This window comes from Pongo abelii, chromosome 20, assembly GCF_028885655.2.
Source record: "Pongo abelii isolate AG06213 chromosome 20, NHGRI_mPonAbe1-v2.0_pri, whole genome shotgun sequence".
Taxonomy (NCBI): Eukaryota; Metazoa; Chordata; class Mammalia; order Primates; family Hominidae; genus Pongo; species Pongo abelii.
Window position 1 is genome coordinate 24,142,031 of NC_072005.2, and position 16,095 is coordinate 24,158,125.

The 16,095-nt window shown below is 39.9% G+C and overlaps 1 protein-coding gene across 7 annotated transcripts in view; it reads left to right on the plus strand.

Annotated features, from left to right (window-relative positions):
• LOC100455373 (zinc finger protein 254-like) overlaps positions 1-16,095 on the plus strand; it is a 143,089-nt gene that overhangs the window by 97,917 nt on the left and 29,077 nt on the right. For 3 of the 7 annotated variants that reach the window (XM_054540069.2, XM_054540074.2, XM_054540071.2), the window contains one exon: positions 6,339-10,508. Coding sequence is in view for 2 of the 7 variants with exons in the window: in XM_063720038.1 (XP_063576108.1) it covers positions 6,339-6,371 (33 nt within the window). In the remaining 5 variants the exon portion in view is untranslated. The other 4 variants (XM_063720038.1, XM_024237703.3, XM_063720037.1 and 1 more) reach the window with 3 other exon arrangements.

Consider the following 16,095-nt stretch of genomic DNA (forward strand, 5'->3'; position numbering starts at 1 on the left):
AATTAGGATCCTGGTAGCTAGTGCTCAATAACTGTCAGATCTTAAGGCTTCTGCTCCTACTGCTATCATGATGAGTGTGTTTGGATTAATAGGTCTAGCGCAGGTAGAAGAGAAATAGAAACACTTAACCCCTGGTTTATCTGATTCAGTGCAAATACAAGCAAACCTGGCTAAGAAATGCTTTTCACCAAAGTTTGTCTGCAATTTGAATGCTTTAGATTAAACTTAAAAGATTATTTAAAAGTATTCTAGACAGGCCAACAGCAGTGGCACACACCTGTAATCTCAGCACACTGGGAGGCTAAGGTGGGTGGATCACCTAAGGTCAAGAGTTCAAGACCAGCCTGGCCAACATGGTGAAACCGCATCTCTCCTACAAATACAACAATTAGCCAGGCATGGTGATGGGCACCTGTAATTCCAGCTAGTGGGGAGGCTGAGGCAAGACAATTGCTCGAACTCAGGAGGTGGATGTTGCAGTGAGCCGAGATCACACCACTGTACTCCAGTCTGGGTGACAAGAGTGAGATTCCAACTCAAAAAAAAAAAAAAAGTACTCTAGACAGATTCATTTGTAATATAAGCGTGTCATAGTTTCTGGTGTTTAGGACTTGATTTCTGTTTATTTAGTTTTCTGAAGAAACACAAGAGACAGCCCCTAGCTACTACCAAACTTCCTAGAGACAAGCTGGAGAAATGAGCTCTTATGAAATTCCATTTACTGTAAAGATAATAATGAAATAATCTCTAAACATAAGAATTTGACCAGTGTTAACCACTCCACTTCCCCAATACACTGACACTTATTTCCTTTTCTTATCTTAATACAAAACACATGACCACACACCATCTGCTTTCCAGTGCAGAACAGAATAACAGAGGCACAAAGCAAGCTTCAGAACACACAGACCACCGTGTTCACCACATCTACATCTAGGGCTGCTTAAAAAAAGGAGCAAAATCAATGAGAAACTGAGAAGATGAGTGACTACCCTGTTTTCAGCACTTATTGTCACAAGAAGACCGAACATGCACACACACTCTCTCATTCCAAGGCAGAGCATCCACTTTCCTGTCGAAAAAGTAATTTGACAGCATATATCCCTATCTCACATTCTGAACAAGATGACACTGGCTTTGGGAATGCAAAGAATGGGCATATTACAGACACCCTTAAGACACAACGCATGGCCTGCCTTACCTGATACAATTTTTAATTTCTCTGAAGTAAACTCAAATTACTTCTTAAGTAAACTCAAATTTCAAACATGTATTTCTTTATTAACATTTCATTAATTTCCTCATGGACTTCACAGGAAATATATTCAACTTTCCTTCACTTAATCTCACCACAATAGATGGTCTAAAATATCCAGAAGACAGCCATATGTAAGACATGCCCATAACCCAAAGCATAGAAAATGTAACACACCAAGGCCTTGAGGAAGCAACACTATAACAGTGCAAATACACAAATATTTAAGGAAGAATACATCACCCAACAGACAGCATACATGGTCACCACTATCCAGCACTCTCCAAAATCAGTAGCTATGAATTGCTTATTCAAAAGTTGGCTTATATATATTCATCACCACAAATTAGTTCTGAACATACTGATTTTAATTTTGGATATTCACAAGGTAATCATCTGGTAAGATATATTTATAACTAACTCGTAATTAGACTACTAAATGCACACATATGCTTAGGTCACAGTGAGGCAAAAAAGTCTGAGTTATTTGTAGAGTAATTTAAGATTTAAATTTTCAAAGAAAATACTTAACCATATAGTTTTAGAAGTATTCTTCCCAGCATCTCATCACCAAGCTATTTCAAGATTAAAAAGTGAGGAGTAGAGAGGGCTTTTTAAAGGTTTATTCCTTCTATTCAGTTTATATTATCCCATACAGAACTGGAATAAATTGTAGTGTCTGCCCTAGTGATATTTATGGTTCTGGTGGTGCAGAAATATCCATTCTCCTTAAAATGAAGAAACCAAGCTATCTGGGACCTAAAGAGATGTTCTGGTTACATCTGTCAGGATTGATACCATAAAAGCGAACCATCTCTGGAACACAGTGGGACTCACCTGAGATTTTGGTGAGTCATGTGGGTGACATCAGAGACAAGCATTACACAAAATGAGAGTCCCAATAAGACTTTCATGTGAGATGGTCTTATAAGATGGTGCCTCAACTCATACAGAAGAGGATGGTTGTGCAACCAAATTTTTTCTCAGGAGCAGAAATTTTAATGTAGGAGACGGCCACTCAGTGAGTATTCGAAGGGTGCCCTGATGGAACTCTCTGGGGGCCAGATTGCACACTGTCTCCCTGAGTTGCATAAATCACAGAACAGCATGCCTGCATTCCAGCTTCTAGTGTGTACCAACACAGCAGGAAACACATCACTGTCTATTTTGTTTCAAAAATACTTCATTTTCCATTTAAAAAAACATGAATTAATACAGTAGAAACCCAAGGACTGCTTAGGGATAGGTAGCAAGTCTGTCATCACCAGAAATATTTAAATGCTGGCTAGACAAACACTCTGTGGAAATTAGTTTTATTCTTCGTGAGAAAGGTAAAATAAGTGTTTTTCTTTGGCACTGACAGATCTAGTAAAGATTATAGCATATACTAAACAACAACTTTTGTTTACTAAATAAACTTTATTTTCACAGATTACTGGTGAAGCAAAATATTGATATAACTCTAAGACATTAAGGGTAATACAAGACCACTTTTGTTTTTATGGGGCTTCAATTAAGAAATAAGTTGAAAAATCAGGCCATAACTGCTCTGATGGGCTTCAGCCATCACAGAGTGCTCTCTTGGTTTCTACTCAAAGTCTCTTCTCATGAATTCTATGCTTACAAGTCAAATGAATAAAGCATTATTAAATCAACACAAACTCCAATACTCTTAACATTTAGGTGTACATCTCATCTGAACATCATTCAAAAGCTCAGGCCATCTGCAAGAAATCTTTCCATTGCATTTTAGTATCAATAAATTGGAAGAAGGAAAAGAATAGTAGAAAGCCATTTAATTATTTTCATAGGTAAGAACATAACATTGGTTTCTCAGTTAAATAAGTACTTTTTTTAAATTTTATTATTATTATACTTTAAGTTTTAGGGTACATGTGCACAATGTGCAGGCTTGTTACATATGTATACGTGTGCCATGTTGGTGTGCTGCACCTAGTAACTCACATAAGTACTTTTCATGCTTCATCCATGCTAGGTACATAATTTTTAACCAACTAAAACACAAGTAGAGAAATAGCTAAAATCATGGAATACATATACATAAATCTTGGTCAGGAACATGCCCTGTTCATATACATTGCTTAATCCAGCATTCCAATCTCAGGCACACCACCCACCCAGCTATAAAATCCAAGATCAGGAAGTCACCTATCTCTTCCCCGCACCATCTCATCAGCCAGCCTCTCCTGCCTCTTAATCCTCTATCAAATTCATCTGAGCTCCCATCTCTACTACCACTATGCTTCAGGCCACCACTGCTTTTCAGTTTTCATAAACTAGCTTCTAACTGATCTTCCAAACAGAAGGCCAATCATTATTGCCTTCTACCAGGTCTATTTACTACTATGGATAAAAATAGTGCTTAACAAGCAAATCTCATCACACTACTTTTTGGCCCAACTCTTTTCACCGCTTTCCAGAGTTCTTACAAGCCTGCTCTAGCCACTGCCTACTTTATCGCTCCTTCACCTCATTCATTGTCTTTTCTTCCAAACACACTGTACTTCTCCCACTTCCCTGGACATATCCACGTTTTCCACCTCAGGGCTTTTATACCAGCTGTTCTCTGAAGCATTCTTTTTCTTCCTGTCACCCGTCCTTCAGATATTAGCTAAAATGTCACTTCCACAGGATGCCTTCCTTGACCTGCATCCCGGCACCCTCCAATCCTCTCCCATACACAAAGCCAAACTTTACCTCATAGGTTCATGTTATCTTTCAATGTGATCTATCCTCTATGAGATTAGAGAGTGTCTGTCTTTGCGATACCAGTAGGCTTAGTGGTAAAGATAGAATCTTCACAAGCAGATATTTAAATATTTATGGAATAAATAAAAATCTGTAAATGTAAAAAAACAAAACAAAAAAGCATCACTGGAATGATAAATTTGGTAGTGAAAAACTCTCTTTTCTAAGAGGAGACTTAATCTGATATGGAATTGTGCTTAGGAAAATTAAGTTGTCATACCTTAATAAGCTTTTGAACACAAAATATTCTTAGAAAACATATTTTTATAATTTAAATACAAATCAAATTCAGAAAAGCAGAAGTTAAGCCTCCTTTAAGTTACTATTGGTTAAAACTTTTAAGTAGAATATTTTAACCAAATACATATAGATTTAACTAACCAAATTATAGAAAACCTGTTTGAGATATTAAACCGTTGTAAACAATCCACTGAATGAACAATTTAAAGCTCTAAAGTAAAAAATAAAATGGCTTGAAAAATCTATTTTTGTGTATCATAGAGGAAAGTATACAAGCCTCCTCAGAAATCAAATGAAGTTAGAATATTATATCTAAATGCATCTGCCAGGTAGGAGTCTGCATTCTAGATAGCATGTAAGCACTTATTAAAAGACATTTAAAGTTAGTAATACATCTGTAATCAATCAGGATTTCATCTTGTATAAAAGATACTCAGAATTTTTCACCCACAATGCAGACATTTTCTTTGTTAAAAATTTATTGTTTGAAAATAAAACCCATTCAAGTGGTTCACCTTGTGCTTCAGAACACCTACCTTATCTTCTGGGTGTCTCTCCTATTTCTGAAGATATATGTACCTCTTTTAAAAAAAGTTAAAATTTTGATTTTGTGTATTTAGAGAAGTGCTTTGTTGTTGTTTTTAATCATAAAGTATCAGCGTAAAGTAAGTTTCCATAAAGCAGTAAAAATAATTCTTTTATAAATATGATGTATAATCAATTATTATCAAGTATATACATTGCACATACACACATCAAGCAAGATTTGTATTCTGTAGGTTTCTGGTTTCACATTCAATTTTAAAACCAAAAAGTAATGGAATAAAGGGAAGTCAAATTATATTCAACCAATACTCCTACTAACTCATACCACTAATGAACAAAACTCTAAGTAGAGAAAATGGGTTCACACATTGAAGCTCTGAAATGACCTGTGTCTTTTATCTGTGCATTTATTTTTCCTATTGAATTTAATGTTCAAACTAGAATCCATTAAAAATGTTTATAATTATTAAAGGCCACAGTGTAACAGATTTTAGCGCAACAAGGCATTAACAAGCATTTTTTTCTCTTTAAGCTGAGCCAATTCTTCTTTTAGAATTTTTGTAATTCAACATTCTTTGCCACCAAAGCACCTAAATCTTTTCCACCTAGCAGCAAACTACTGCATGACAGATGTGCTGAAGTTCGTAGTTTATGTCCACTTCCTTTGCCTAATATGTAGTGATAGTTAGGCCTTAGCTTGCAATTTACATGTGTCTCTTCTCCAAAATCTTCAAAAATCTCATTTTTATATTAGAAATCAACATGCAAGTCTGAGCACAGTGGCTTATGCCTGTAATTCCACCACTTTGGGAGGCCAAGGCAGGTAGAGCACCTGAGATCAGGAGTTCAAGACCAGCCTGACCAACATGATGAAACTTCATCTCAAATAAAAATACAAAAATTAGCCAGGCCTGATGGTGGATGCCTGTAATCCCTGCTACTCAAGAGACTGAGGCAAGAGAATTGCTTGAACCCGGGAGGTGGAAGTTGCTGTGAGCTGAGATTGCACCACTGCACTCCACCCTGGGTGACAGAGGACGACTCCGTTTCACACACACACACACACACACAAAGAAAGAAAGAGAGAAAGGAAAGAAGGAAGGAAGGAAGGATGAAATGTTGGATGCTAAAAGCCTGAGGGTCATGACCAACCCAGCATTCCACTGGAGGCTATATGATCAAAGAGCAAACTGTTTTTCAAGAATGCAGAATGTGGGCAAACTCGCATCTGTGCCTGCCACCAGAAGGTACACTGAGGGCAGTTACTCCCTGGTGCTGTGCTCCTTGAAGTTATCTACTGGGACATCTGGAGCCTACCGTTCAAAGAATGCTGTCATGCAGGCCTGCATTAAGTCAAGCAGATGACTGACAACCATCCTTTTCTCCCTATCTCCTTTACTCAATAAATGTGAAGGTTTCTAGAAGCTCAGGCCCTTCTTCACTAGAAGCAAGGAGCCCCCTGACCTCTTCTTCCAAACATACTCTTTTGTCTTTGTCTTTATTCCCACATTCATTCTCCTTTGTTCAGTCCACCAGGGTCAGTGGCAAAGTGGTATCATGAACAGGGACTTCAAGGAAGTGAATGAAGAAGATCTGCTGGAACAGAGGAAGTGAAATAGACAAGATGAATGGGGACACCAGGACAAATCCGCTGGCAGTGAATATAAGGTCAGTGCTCTAAGAAAGTACTGGGAATGGGAAGTTTCTGAATCAAGGTACCATGGGGCAGCATTTGTCTGTTGAAGAAAAACATTATGTGCAGATGCCTAAAGTTCTGTTGAAACAGTCTGGATGTCAAGATAATTCACAGACATTAACTAAACTTGTACAGGAGGTTATTACACATAACCCATGGTTTTCACAGGCAGGCACTCTTGATGTGGAAAATCTGGACAGAGTAGGAGAGGGATTGAAATGGGCTCATCAAAGAGTCTCAAAGTAGACCCTTCTGTTTTTTCTGCTTGGGGTTTGGTTCGCATGGTCCTACTGCTGCTGTGTCTTTATTCTGCCAGACGACAGAAGTCAGTTTCTGAGTCTCAAGAGTTAAAAAAGTCATTTGTTCCCCTAACAGTGCATATTGAAAATAATGAGCAGGAGAAAGGGGAGGAGAATTGGCCATTTGCTAAGCAGGAAAAAAGAGAGGAGAATTGGTCTCTGCCACCCCCTCCAATAACAGAAGTAGAGACCCCATACAAGAAATTTTGCATGCTGCTGCTATGGCAGGGGAACTTTTGGGACCTTATGCTTTTCCTGTTACCATAAGGCCTGATCTGAATGATCCACCACATTTTTGACATGAACACACTCTTGTGGAGTTTAAATTACTAAAAGAACTAAAAACTGGTGTGGTTAAGAATGGAGTGCAAATCCCATTCACTATAGGGCTGTTAGAATCGGTATTCAGAGCCATGTGCCATCCACCTTTTGATAAAAAACCTTTGGCTTGCGCTTGCTTATCCACCAGTGCATATCTGACATGGAGTTTAAATTGGCAAGACATGTGTGCAGAACAGGCTAGGCAGAATCACACCACTCTTCAAGGAAACACTACAGAGGAAATGTTGATGAGCTGTGGCCCCTTTTCAGATCTGGTACAACAATTAACACTCCCATCATAGAGGCCACTTACCACCAGTCTGCCTTAGCCACCAAGAATGCTTGGAGCACAGTTCCTGAAGAGGGAGTTCCAGTGCAGTATTTTCTGTGATCCTGTATCACACAAAGATCACAGGAGCCTTATGCACAATTTATCGCATGGCTGAAAGATGCAGTGCAGCGTCAGATCGCTCATGCCTCTGCTGCAGAAACGCTTACCATAACTCTAGCCTATGAAAATGCAAATGCAGATTACAAGCATGCAATGGCTCCTATGAGATCCACAAAGAGCTTGGGAAATTACCTTGAAGCCTGTCAGGAAGTAAGAACTGAATTTTATCATTCTACGATGTTAGCTCAAGCAATGGCTAGTTTAGTAGTTGACAAATCGAAAAGGAGCCAAGGATCAAACCCTAAAGTGGGAAAATGTTATCATTATGGAAAAACTGGACATTTTAAAAAGGAATGCCACCAGACCTCAGGACAAAAAGGATCTTACAATGAGCTGCCCCCCCACCCCACCTCCAGTGGAAAAAATGCCAGGACTCTGTCCTCTCTGTAACAAAGGAAATCGTTGGGCTCATCGATGCCACTCAAAATTTCATCAGAATAGCACCCCCTGTCAGGAAATGAGAAGGTGGCCTGGACCGAGGTCCCTCAAACCATGAGGGCATTCCCAGTTCAGACCACAGCCCCACTTCAGGGGTGGATCTCAGGAGGAACATTGATTGATTCCCTCTCCCCAGGAACACCAGGAAGTTCAGGATTAGATATCCCCACCAGAGATAGAATTACATTAGTTGGTGAAGACAAACCTTCCAAAGTTCCCACTGGCATTTGGGGACATTTGCCAGCAGAATACATGGGACTAATTTTGGGCAAAAGTCGCCTTAACTTGCAAGGCATCACTGTAGTCCCCAGAGTAGTTGACTCTGATTAAGGAGAAATTCAAGTAGTTTCAATGTCACAAGATCTTTGTGTTTTTGAACCAGGGGAATATATAGCACAATTATTGCTTATCCCTTGCAAGTTACACCCTTCTGCACGAAAGGAGAAATGAGGAAATAAAGGCTTTGGGAGCACAACTACATGCAAAATCTATCTATTCCAACCCTGAGCCTCTAATAGACCCACCTCTGTGGTACAAATTAAAAGAAAAAACTTTATGGGCTTATGGACACAGGAGCTGATGTGTCAGTAATATCCAGTAAAGATTGGCCCCCATCCTGGCCCCTCAGACTAACCTCCACATCCCTAGTCGGAGTAGGAGCAGCTCAGAGTGTTCCACAGAGTGCTGAGATTTTACCTTGTCTTGGTCCGGATAACCCCTATAACCTGGGGGACACTCAAGAAAACCACGCAGGAAGCTGAGAAACTACTGGAGCATCAAGGCCAGACAAAAACCCCTGATTCCATGTTGTTGGCCATGTTAGCCATAATGCCCTGTGTGGTATGTTTTCCCTTTGCAGAGTCAAAAACATATTGGGCATAGGTTCCCAATCCCCCAGTAGTACAACCTGTACTTTGGAGTGACACTCCTCCTGAGATCTATCGTGATCAGGAATCATGGGCTCCAGGACCCCTAACTCCCCCTGACATAGAACAGTTAGACTCTCAGAACAATGTCATCAATTATACTACCCCACTGGAACGACTCCCCTTGTGTATCACTGCAAAGATGTGGCCCAACCATAGCTGTCTTACCATTGAAGCCCAAGCATGGTTGAGTCACCATGGAAAAGTTATGTACTTATTAGGTCTTGGTTCTATTTATGTAACTGGTGTGCTAACCAACCATTCCCGGCCCAATCGCCCCAATTGTGCTGACTATATGGAATGGATTCCCTGCAATAGTTCTGACCCCTCTCCATTGACCCAGTGTCTTGGCCCACTGAGTAGAAAACAATCTATGTTAACTGGAGACATTGTGGATTGGGGAACTAAAGGTCAGCTAGATGGAAAAGATGAAAATCAGAAATCATGGCACAAATTTCACTGCCATTGGTGGCAAGCTTTGAATACTCCTTCTTTATACCACACGGGGATCCAATCCCAGTCTGCCACCTGGATTGCTTGGCATGGAGCAGGCTTTAGCACACCTCTTCCTCAGTGGCATTATCTAGGGAGGAAAGGTCCAATTCAAGAAACAATATGGAAAGCAGCACTGCTGTTCACAAATGGTAGTATCTGGGTAGGAACACTCTCTAATACCAGTACTGCTACTCAACACAGTCTTAATGTTACATTTGTAAAGAATATCACCACTCAATTTATGGTTTGTGGTTTTAATCCTTATGTCTTTTTGGCAGCTAAGAGGGACCAGCTCCAGGTAAACAATACCCAATTGACCTTAAATCTTGCCGGTTATATCACTGCGTTAATCATAGCACATTGCAAACACGTAATATCTCTACTTTGATACTTGGGTCACATTCCTGGGCTATGGATTCTCATTAATCTGTCTGAGCCTTGGGATGCCACCCCTGTTTGGCACTTTGTGAAACTTCTTCTAACTAAACTTACTCATCGTGCCTGTAGAGCCTTAGGCATGATAATTTTTGCCATTGTTTCCTTGGTCACAATAATAACTTCTGCTGTAATGTCCTCTGTAGCTTTGCATAGTTCTGTTCAAATGGCTCAGTATGTAGAGGACTGGAAGCATACAGCCAACCAAGCATGGCTACTTCAGAGTAAAATTAACACTGAGTTACAAACTGAAGTGGTAATGTTAAAATCCATGATTCAGTGGTTAGGGGAACAAGTACAAAGCTTACAGTTGCAACAGCAATTGCACTGTCATTTTAATCACACTAATATTTGTGTAACCAACTTAGAATATAACCAAAGTGAGTATCCATGGGACCTTGTAAAAGCCCATTTGCAGGGAGCTTTCACATCCAACATCACCTTTGACATTGGTGAATTACAAAAAAAAAAATTCTTAATTTAAATAAGCAAACTCAAGGGTTTCAGTCTTCTTTAGAAGCCTGGACTGAATTCCAGCAAGTCCTGGAGAGCCTCAATCCTTGGACCTATCTAAAGTACCACATTAACATCTCATATATAGTTCTGGGAATAATGTCGTTCTGTCTCTGTTTCCTGCTCATAGTCTGTAAAATCAGATGGACTGCCAATCAGAAAATAAAGCTGCCCAACCTAGCCTTACATTCATTCAATTAATGCTAAAACAGAAAGGGAGAGATGTTGGGAGCCAGAAGCCTGAGGATTGTGACCAACTCAGCATTCCACTGGAGGCTATATGATCAAACAGCAAACTGTTTATCATGAATGCAGAATGTGGGCAAGCTTGCATCTGCACCTGACACTGGAAGGAATGCTAAGGGGAGCTACTCCCTGGTGCTGTGCTCCTTGAGAATATCTACTGGGACACCTGGAGCCTACAGTTCAAAGAATGCTGTCATGCAGGCCTACACTAAGTCAAGCAGCTGACCGACAACCACCCCCTTCTCCCTATCTCCTTTACTCAATAAATATAAAGGGCTCTAGAACTCAGGGCCCTTGTTCACTAGAAGCAAGAAGCCCCCTGTCCCCTTCTTCCAAATAAATTCTTTTTGTCTTTGTCTTTATTCCCACATTCATCTTCCTTTATTCAGGCCACCAGCATATGTGGCAAACTAATCAAAATACAGTAGTCAGTGAGCATCAACCATGCAATTGTGCTAGGTAAGGAGATGGAAAAAATATTTTTGAGGTTAGAGAAACATGTTAACAGATAAATTACAACAGACAGACTTGACAGATGGGGGTAACAGTTATTAGGAACAAAAGACTAAATTCTCCCTAGAAAAGGTAGTATTTGAGATGGGTCTCACCAGAGGAGTAAATGTTCTTTGCTGGGGTAAGGGGATGGAAACACAACAAAAAGAACAAACCATGCAACAGCAGAGGGAGTAAAGAATTATTCAGTGTGGCAGTGATGTGGAAGTTAGAGACAAGAGCCAACACTAGAAATTTGGCTTGTCCCAGCACTTTGGGAGGCTGATATGGGCAGATCATGAGGTCAGGAGTCCAAGACCCTCCTGGCCAACATGGCAAAACCACATCTCTACTAAAAATACAAAAATTAGCTGGGCATGGTTGCATGTGTCTTTAATCCCAGCTACTCCAGAGGCTGAGACAGGAGAATCGCTTAAACCCAAAAAGTGGAGGTTGCAGTGAGATGAGATTGTGCCATTGCACTTCAGCCTGGGTGATAGAGAAAGACTCCATCTCAAAAAAAAAAAAAGAAAAGAAATTTGGTTGGAAGCAGATGAGCGTCTTTGTAAAACAAGTTAAGGAGTTTGGATTTTTCTTTTTGTAGACAACAGGGAACCAAGAAATATTATTAGGCAGGCAAACAATGAGAGAAGCTTTAGTTTTGAGGATGATGACTCTGACAGCAGGGTGGAAAATTAATGGCAGCAGGGAGAAACTAGTGGCAGAAAATTAACTTAAGAGGTGTCTATGACTCAATGAGGGCGTTAGGTCAGAAGTGATTAAACAACCAAAGTCAGTGACTGGAGCATGGTTTTGGGGGAGAGCCTGGTGACTGATTGGACATGAGGGTGAGAGAGACATGCATCAGGACAGCCATCAGTAATTTTCCTGTCCTAGTAGGTTGTGTGCATTGCAATCACCTTCCAGAAGGGATGGAGATTACTTTCATTATTACAAGTACCTACAGGATGAGGGACTTGTAGTGTGATCAGGATGACAAAAGATTACAGCTTCAGAGAAGTTGTAAATGAAAATACAGTGTTAGAGTTGCCAGTTGTAGGTTAGAAGAGAGGTAAGAAAAGCACCAGGTTAGAGGAGAGGTAAGAAAAGCACCAGAATACACAGGGCATTCTGCAAGAACAGAACTCACTCCCAGTTATGGGACTGCAAAGGTCATTGCAGAGAACAGGCATTGGGTAACTGGCAACTGACACCAATGGGATGCTTACAGTCTGTCCACTGATTTAAGATTTTTAAAACAACTATTCTCAAGTGTTGCATATGTCTCTAAGGTAAGTGGGGGCCCAGACCACTTTGGGGGCAACTGTCTGCTTACTGCAGGCAGCCCTTTCTTAGCTGGAATTCAGTCTCTTCATCTTCCTGCCTTCTCCCTTGCATATCTCCTGCTTGTGTAATAGGGTGGAAAGTGGGAGGGCAGGACAAAGATCAGACCAATGGCACTGGTTGGCTAAAAGATCACTCCTTTCATTCTACTAGACAGTTCTGGTCTGAGGCCTGGGGTCCCAGAACATAAAATTATTACTGTGTCCTTTATTGCATCCCTGTATTATCCCTATCACTCTCAGCCAGGGCAGCTGGCTGACATCCACCCTCTCAAGAGGACATGTATGGACAGAAGATGTGGCTCAGAAACACTGCTGTTTGAAAAGGGCAGATAGTTAAGTAAGAATTTTGCAAGAACTTGAGAAATTAAAATTAGGGAGACTATGAATGCAAAAATATTAACTGTCAAGCAAGTAAGAGATAATTCAAAGAATTTTTTTAAAAGATATACTCCACATAACTTAAAACATGGGGAAGACTGGCAGATGACAGTATCAGAGTGAATTTCCTAAATAACAGAGGAGGTGACTGGGAAAACTGAGCCACCTACCAAAACAGCTTTACAGAGCCAACGCATCTCATTTGTTGTGAAAGAAGATGAGTTCTAGAACTCATATTTACTATGAAGTTTTCAAATACATTGAACACCACTTGATGTTTTCCTCAATCCCAGGCTTCTTGTAAAACTTTGACCTCACCAACCATGGCACCTTAGAGGCAGATAAAATCTTATCTATGTTAAGGAATTTCAGATTTCTAAATATACCACATGTAATACAGGGAATGCACCCAGTGTGCTTGTGGGTGCAATAAAGGCCACTACTACACCTCTTAAGTGGTCTTCCTTGACTTCAGCTCTCCTGACATTTGGGGCTGTCCTATGCATTGTAATATGTGGAGCAGCATTTCTAGTGTCTGTACACTAAAGGCCAGTGGCACCCTTTCCCAAAGCAAGGCACTCAAAAAATCAAAATTCTGTAAAGGAAATCCACAGTGGATACCCACAAAGCTTCCTGATCTCAAAATATACCACTTTATTCCATATGTAGGTTTTGAGTTTCTGAAACATTTGCTTTATGCTTACAACAATCCCATGAGGTAGAAAAGCTACTGACAAGACGCCTATCATCATATTCGTCAATGGCAATGCCACCAAAAGTTAAAGTTTCATTTTAAATTCCCTTATACCTTCAAATTCAACTGAATTTCTTTTGAAAAAAAAATAATGGTCTTCTTTATTAAAAATAACAACACACATACACAGAGGTAAATAAGCAGTATACATTTAAAGCTACATTGTTTTGAGATCAAGCTGACTCTATAAAGCAGCTGTTCCATGGGGCTAAGTGGTAGTTAGGAATTGTGAATCCTGAGCTTAATTTATTGTCAGCCCTTGGGTAGATCATAAAGCATCTATAACAGGAGTCAATATACCCACCCAACCCTAATAGGTTTGCTCTGAGTAGAAATGTGAAATCTTTGCTGAGTGCTTTCAAAAAACAGGGTAAAAATAACTTAGTCCAAGAAGGTACAGGAAAATGAATAAGGAACATTTTCAAGTAATTAAACCACCAGAAATATCAGACATTTTATATAATCCTACCCCATTGTCTCTGAGAAAAGGGAAAAAAGAGAAAATACAAAGCAAGCTATCCAAAGACAAATACAGCTTTTAAAATCTCTATCTAATTAACCCCACTGAAATTTTTTTTGGCTACCTAGTATATTCAGGCACTGCACAATGTAGGACAGTGGTCCCCAACCTTTTTGGCACTGGGGTCTGATTTTGCAGAAGACAATCTTCCCACAGATGTGGTGGGATGGTTTTCATTTGGGATGATTCAAGCACATTACACTTACTGTGCACTTTGTTTCTGTTATGATTACATTGTAATATATAATGAAATAATTATATAACTCACCATATTGTAGAATCAGTGAGAGCACTGGGATTGATTTCCTGCAACTAAATGTTCCTATCTGGGGGTGATGAGGGGCAGTGACAGATCCTAAGGCATTAGATTCTCATAAATAGTGTACAACCTACATCCCTCACATGCACAGTTCACAATAGTGTTTGCACTCCTATGATAATCTAATGCTGCTGCTGATCTGTAATGCAAGTGATGGGGAGTGGCCGTGAATACTGATGAAGCTTTGCTAACCCACCATTCACTTCCTGCTGTGCAGCCTGGTTTGTAACAGAACACAGACTGGTATCAGTCTGTGCCTTGGTGTTGAGGACCCCTGATGTAGGGCAACTACATTTATTTATTTATTCAGTGCAATGGTACAATCTCAGCTCATTGAAAACTTCTCCTCCTGGTTTCAAGCAATTCTCCTGCCTCAACCTTCCAAAATAGCTGGAATTACAGGCACATGACACCACGTCATGTTAATTTTGTATTTTTAGTAGAGATGGAGTTTTACCATGTTGGTCAGGCTGGTTTCAAACTCATGATCTCAGGTTATTCACCCACCTCAGCCTCCCAAAGTGCTGGGATTACAGGCATGAGCCACTGTGTTCTGCTGACAACTACATTTATTACCAACCATTTTTTACCAGGCACCTATGTTGTACAGTGCCTGGCATACACCAGGTACTTAATAAACAGCTATTGATCTAATGAAGGACTAATAAGGTAAGGTGTATTTTTCCTCCTTCTACATGCTGTGCCTGTGTCAGATGCAAATAAGACCTCAGGAGTCTGCCTGAAGTGACTTAAAACAATACTCTTTCATCAAGCAGTCACTTGGATGGTGTAACAAGCTACATATGAATGTATCACCTGTAACAGCTTAGTGACATGCATGTTTACCATCACATAACAAACGCGTGTCTGCTATCCTAAGGGCTTAGAGTCTGAATTTCTAATGAGAAATAAAGTGGTACCTAGAAAACCCCAGAGAATGATACTCCATATATCCATAAGCATCAGTAGCATTTCCAAAAATTGTCCCACATCCAGCAAATCCTTTAAAAACAAGATATGCTAACATGCAACCAGTTTAGCAGTATTTTTAAAAATGATAAACATTGCAACTTCATTCACCTGAAATGGAGCACAAGACCCTCTTGAAGGAATTCATATCCATTCCTGCAAAAGTTCTGTGGATTCTTGAAGGTAGCACAGAACTAAGCATTTTTTGTGTGTTTCCAAAAGGTTTTAGTCAAGCCTTTGGCCTCTAACAGACTCCCTGATTAAAATATGGCTTAGAATCTTTACCTGCCTACTTGAAAAAGCATCAAATCTAGAGAATGTTTTTCCCGGGTGTGAAAAAATGAAAACAAAATCACATTCTTCTCTTTGCAATTCCCTTTCTCTCACCTTCCACTTATATTAAATATACTTCAGCATCATTGTGCATAGGTGCAGGGACCACTACATATCTAAAAAAGGAAAAAACCCTCAAATATATGGGGATGCAGTGGCAACTTTGCCTTTGCAGAAATAATTTTGTTTCCACCAGACAGAAGTGTCTATTTTCAGCATTCTCATCTAACAGGCAAATTTTGTTTTTATTGACTTTGAAAGGGGTAAGCTTAAATCTAAACTCTTAAATAAGAACCAGAGTTCAATTTTCTGTTAATGAAATTCCCAGACAGGTTTTTTGACCTACCAAATCGT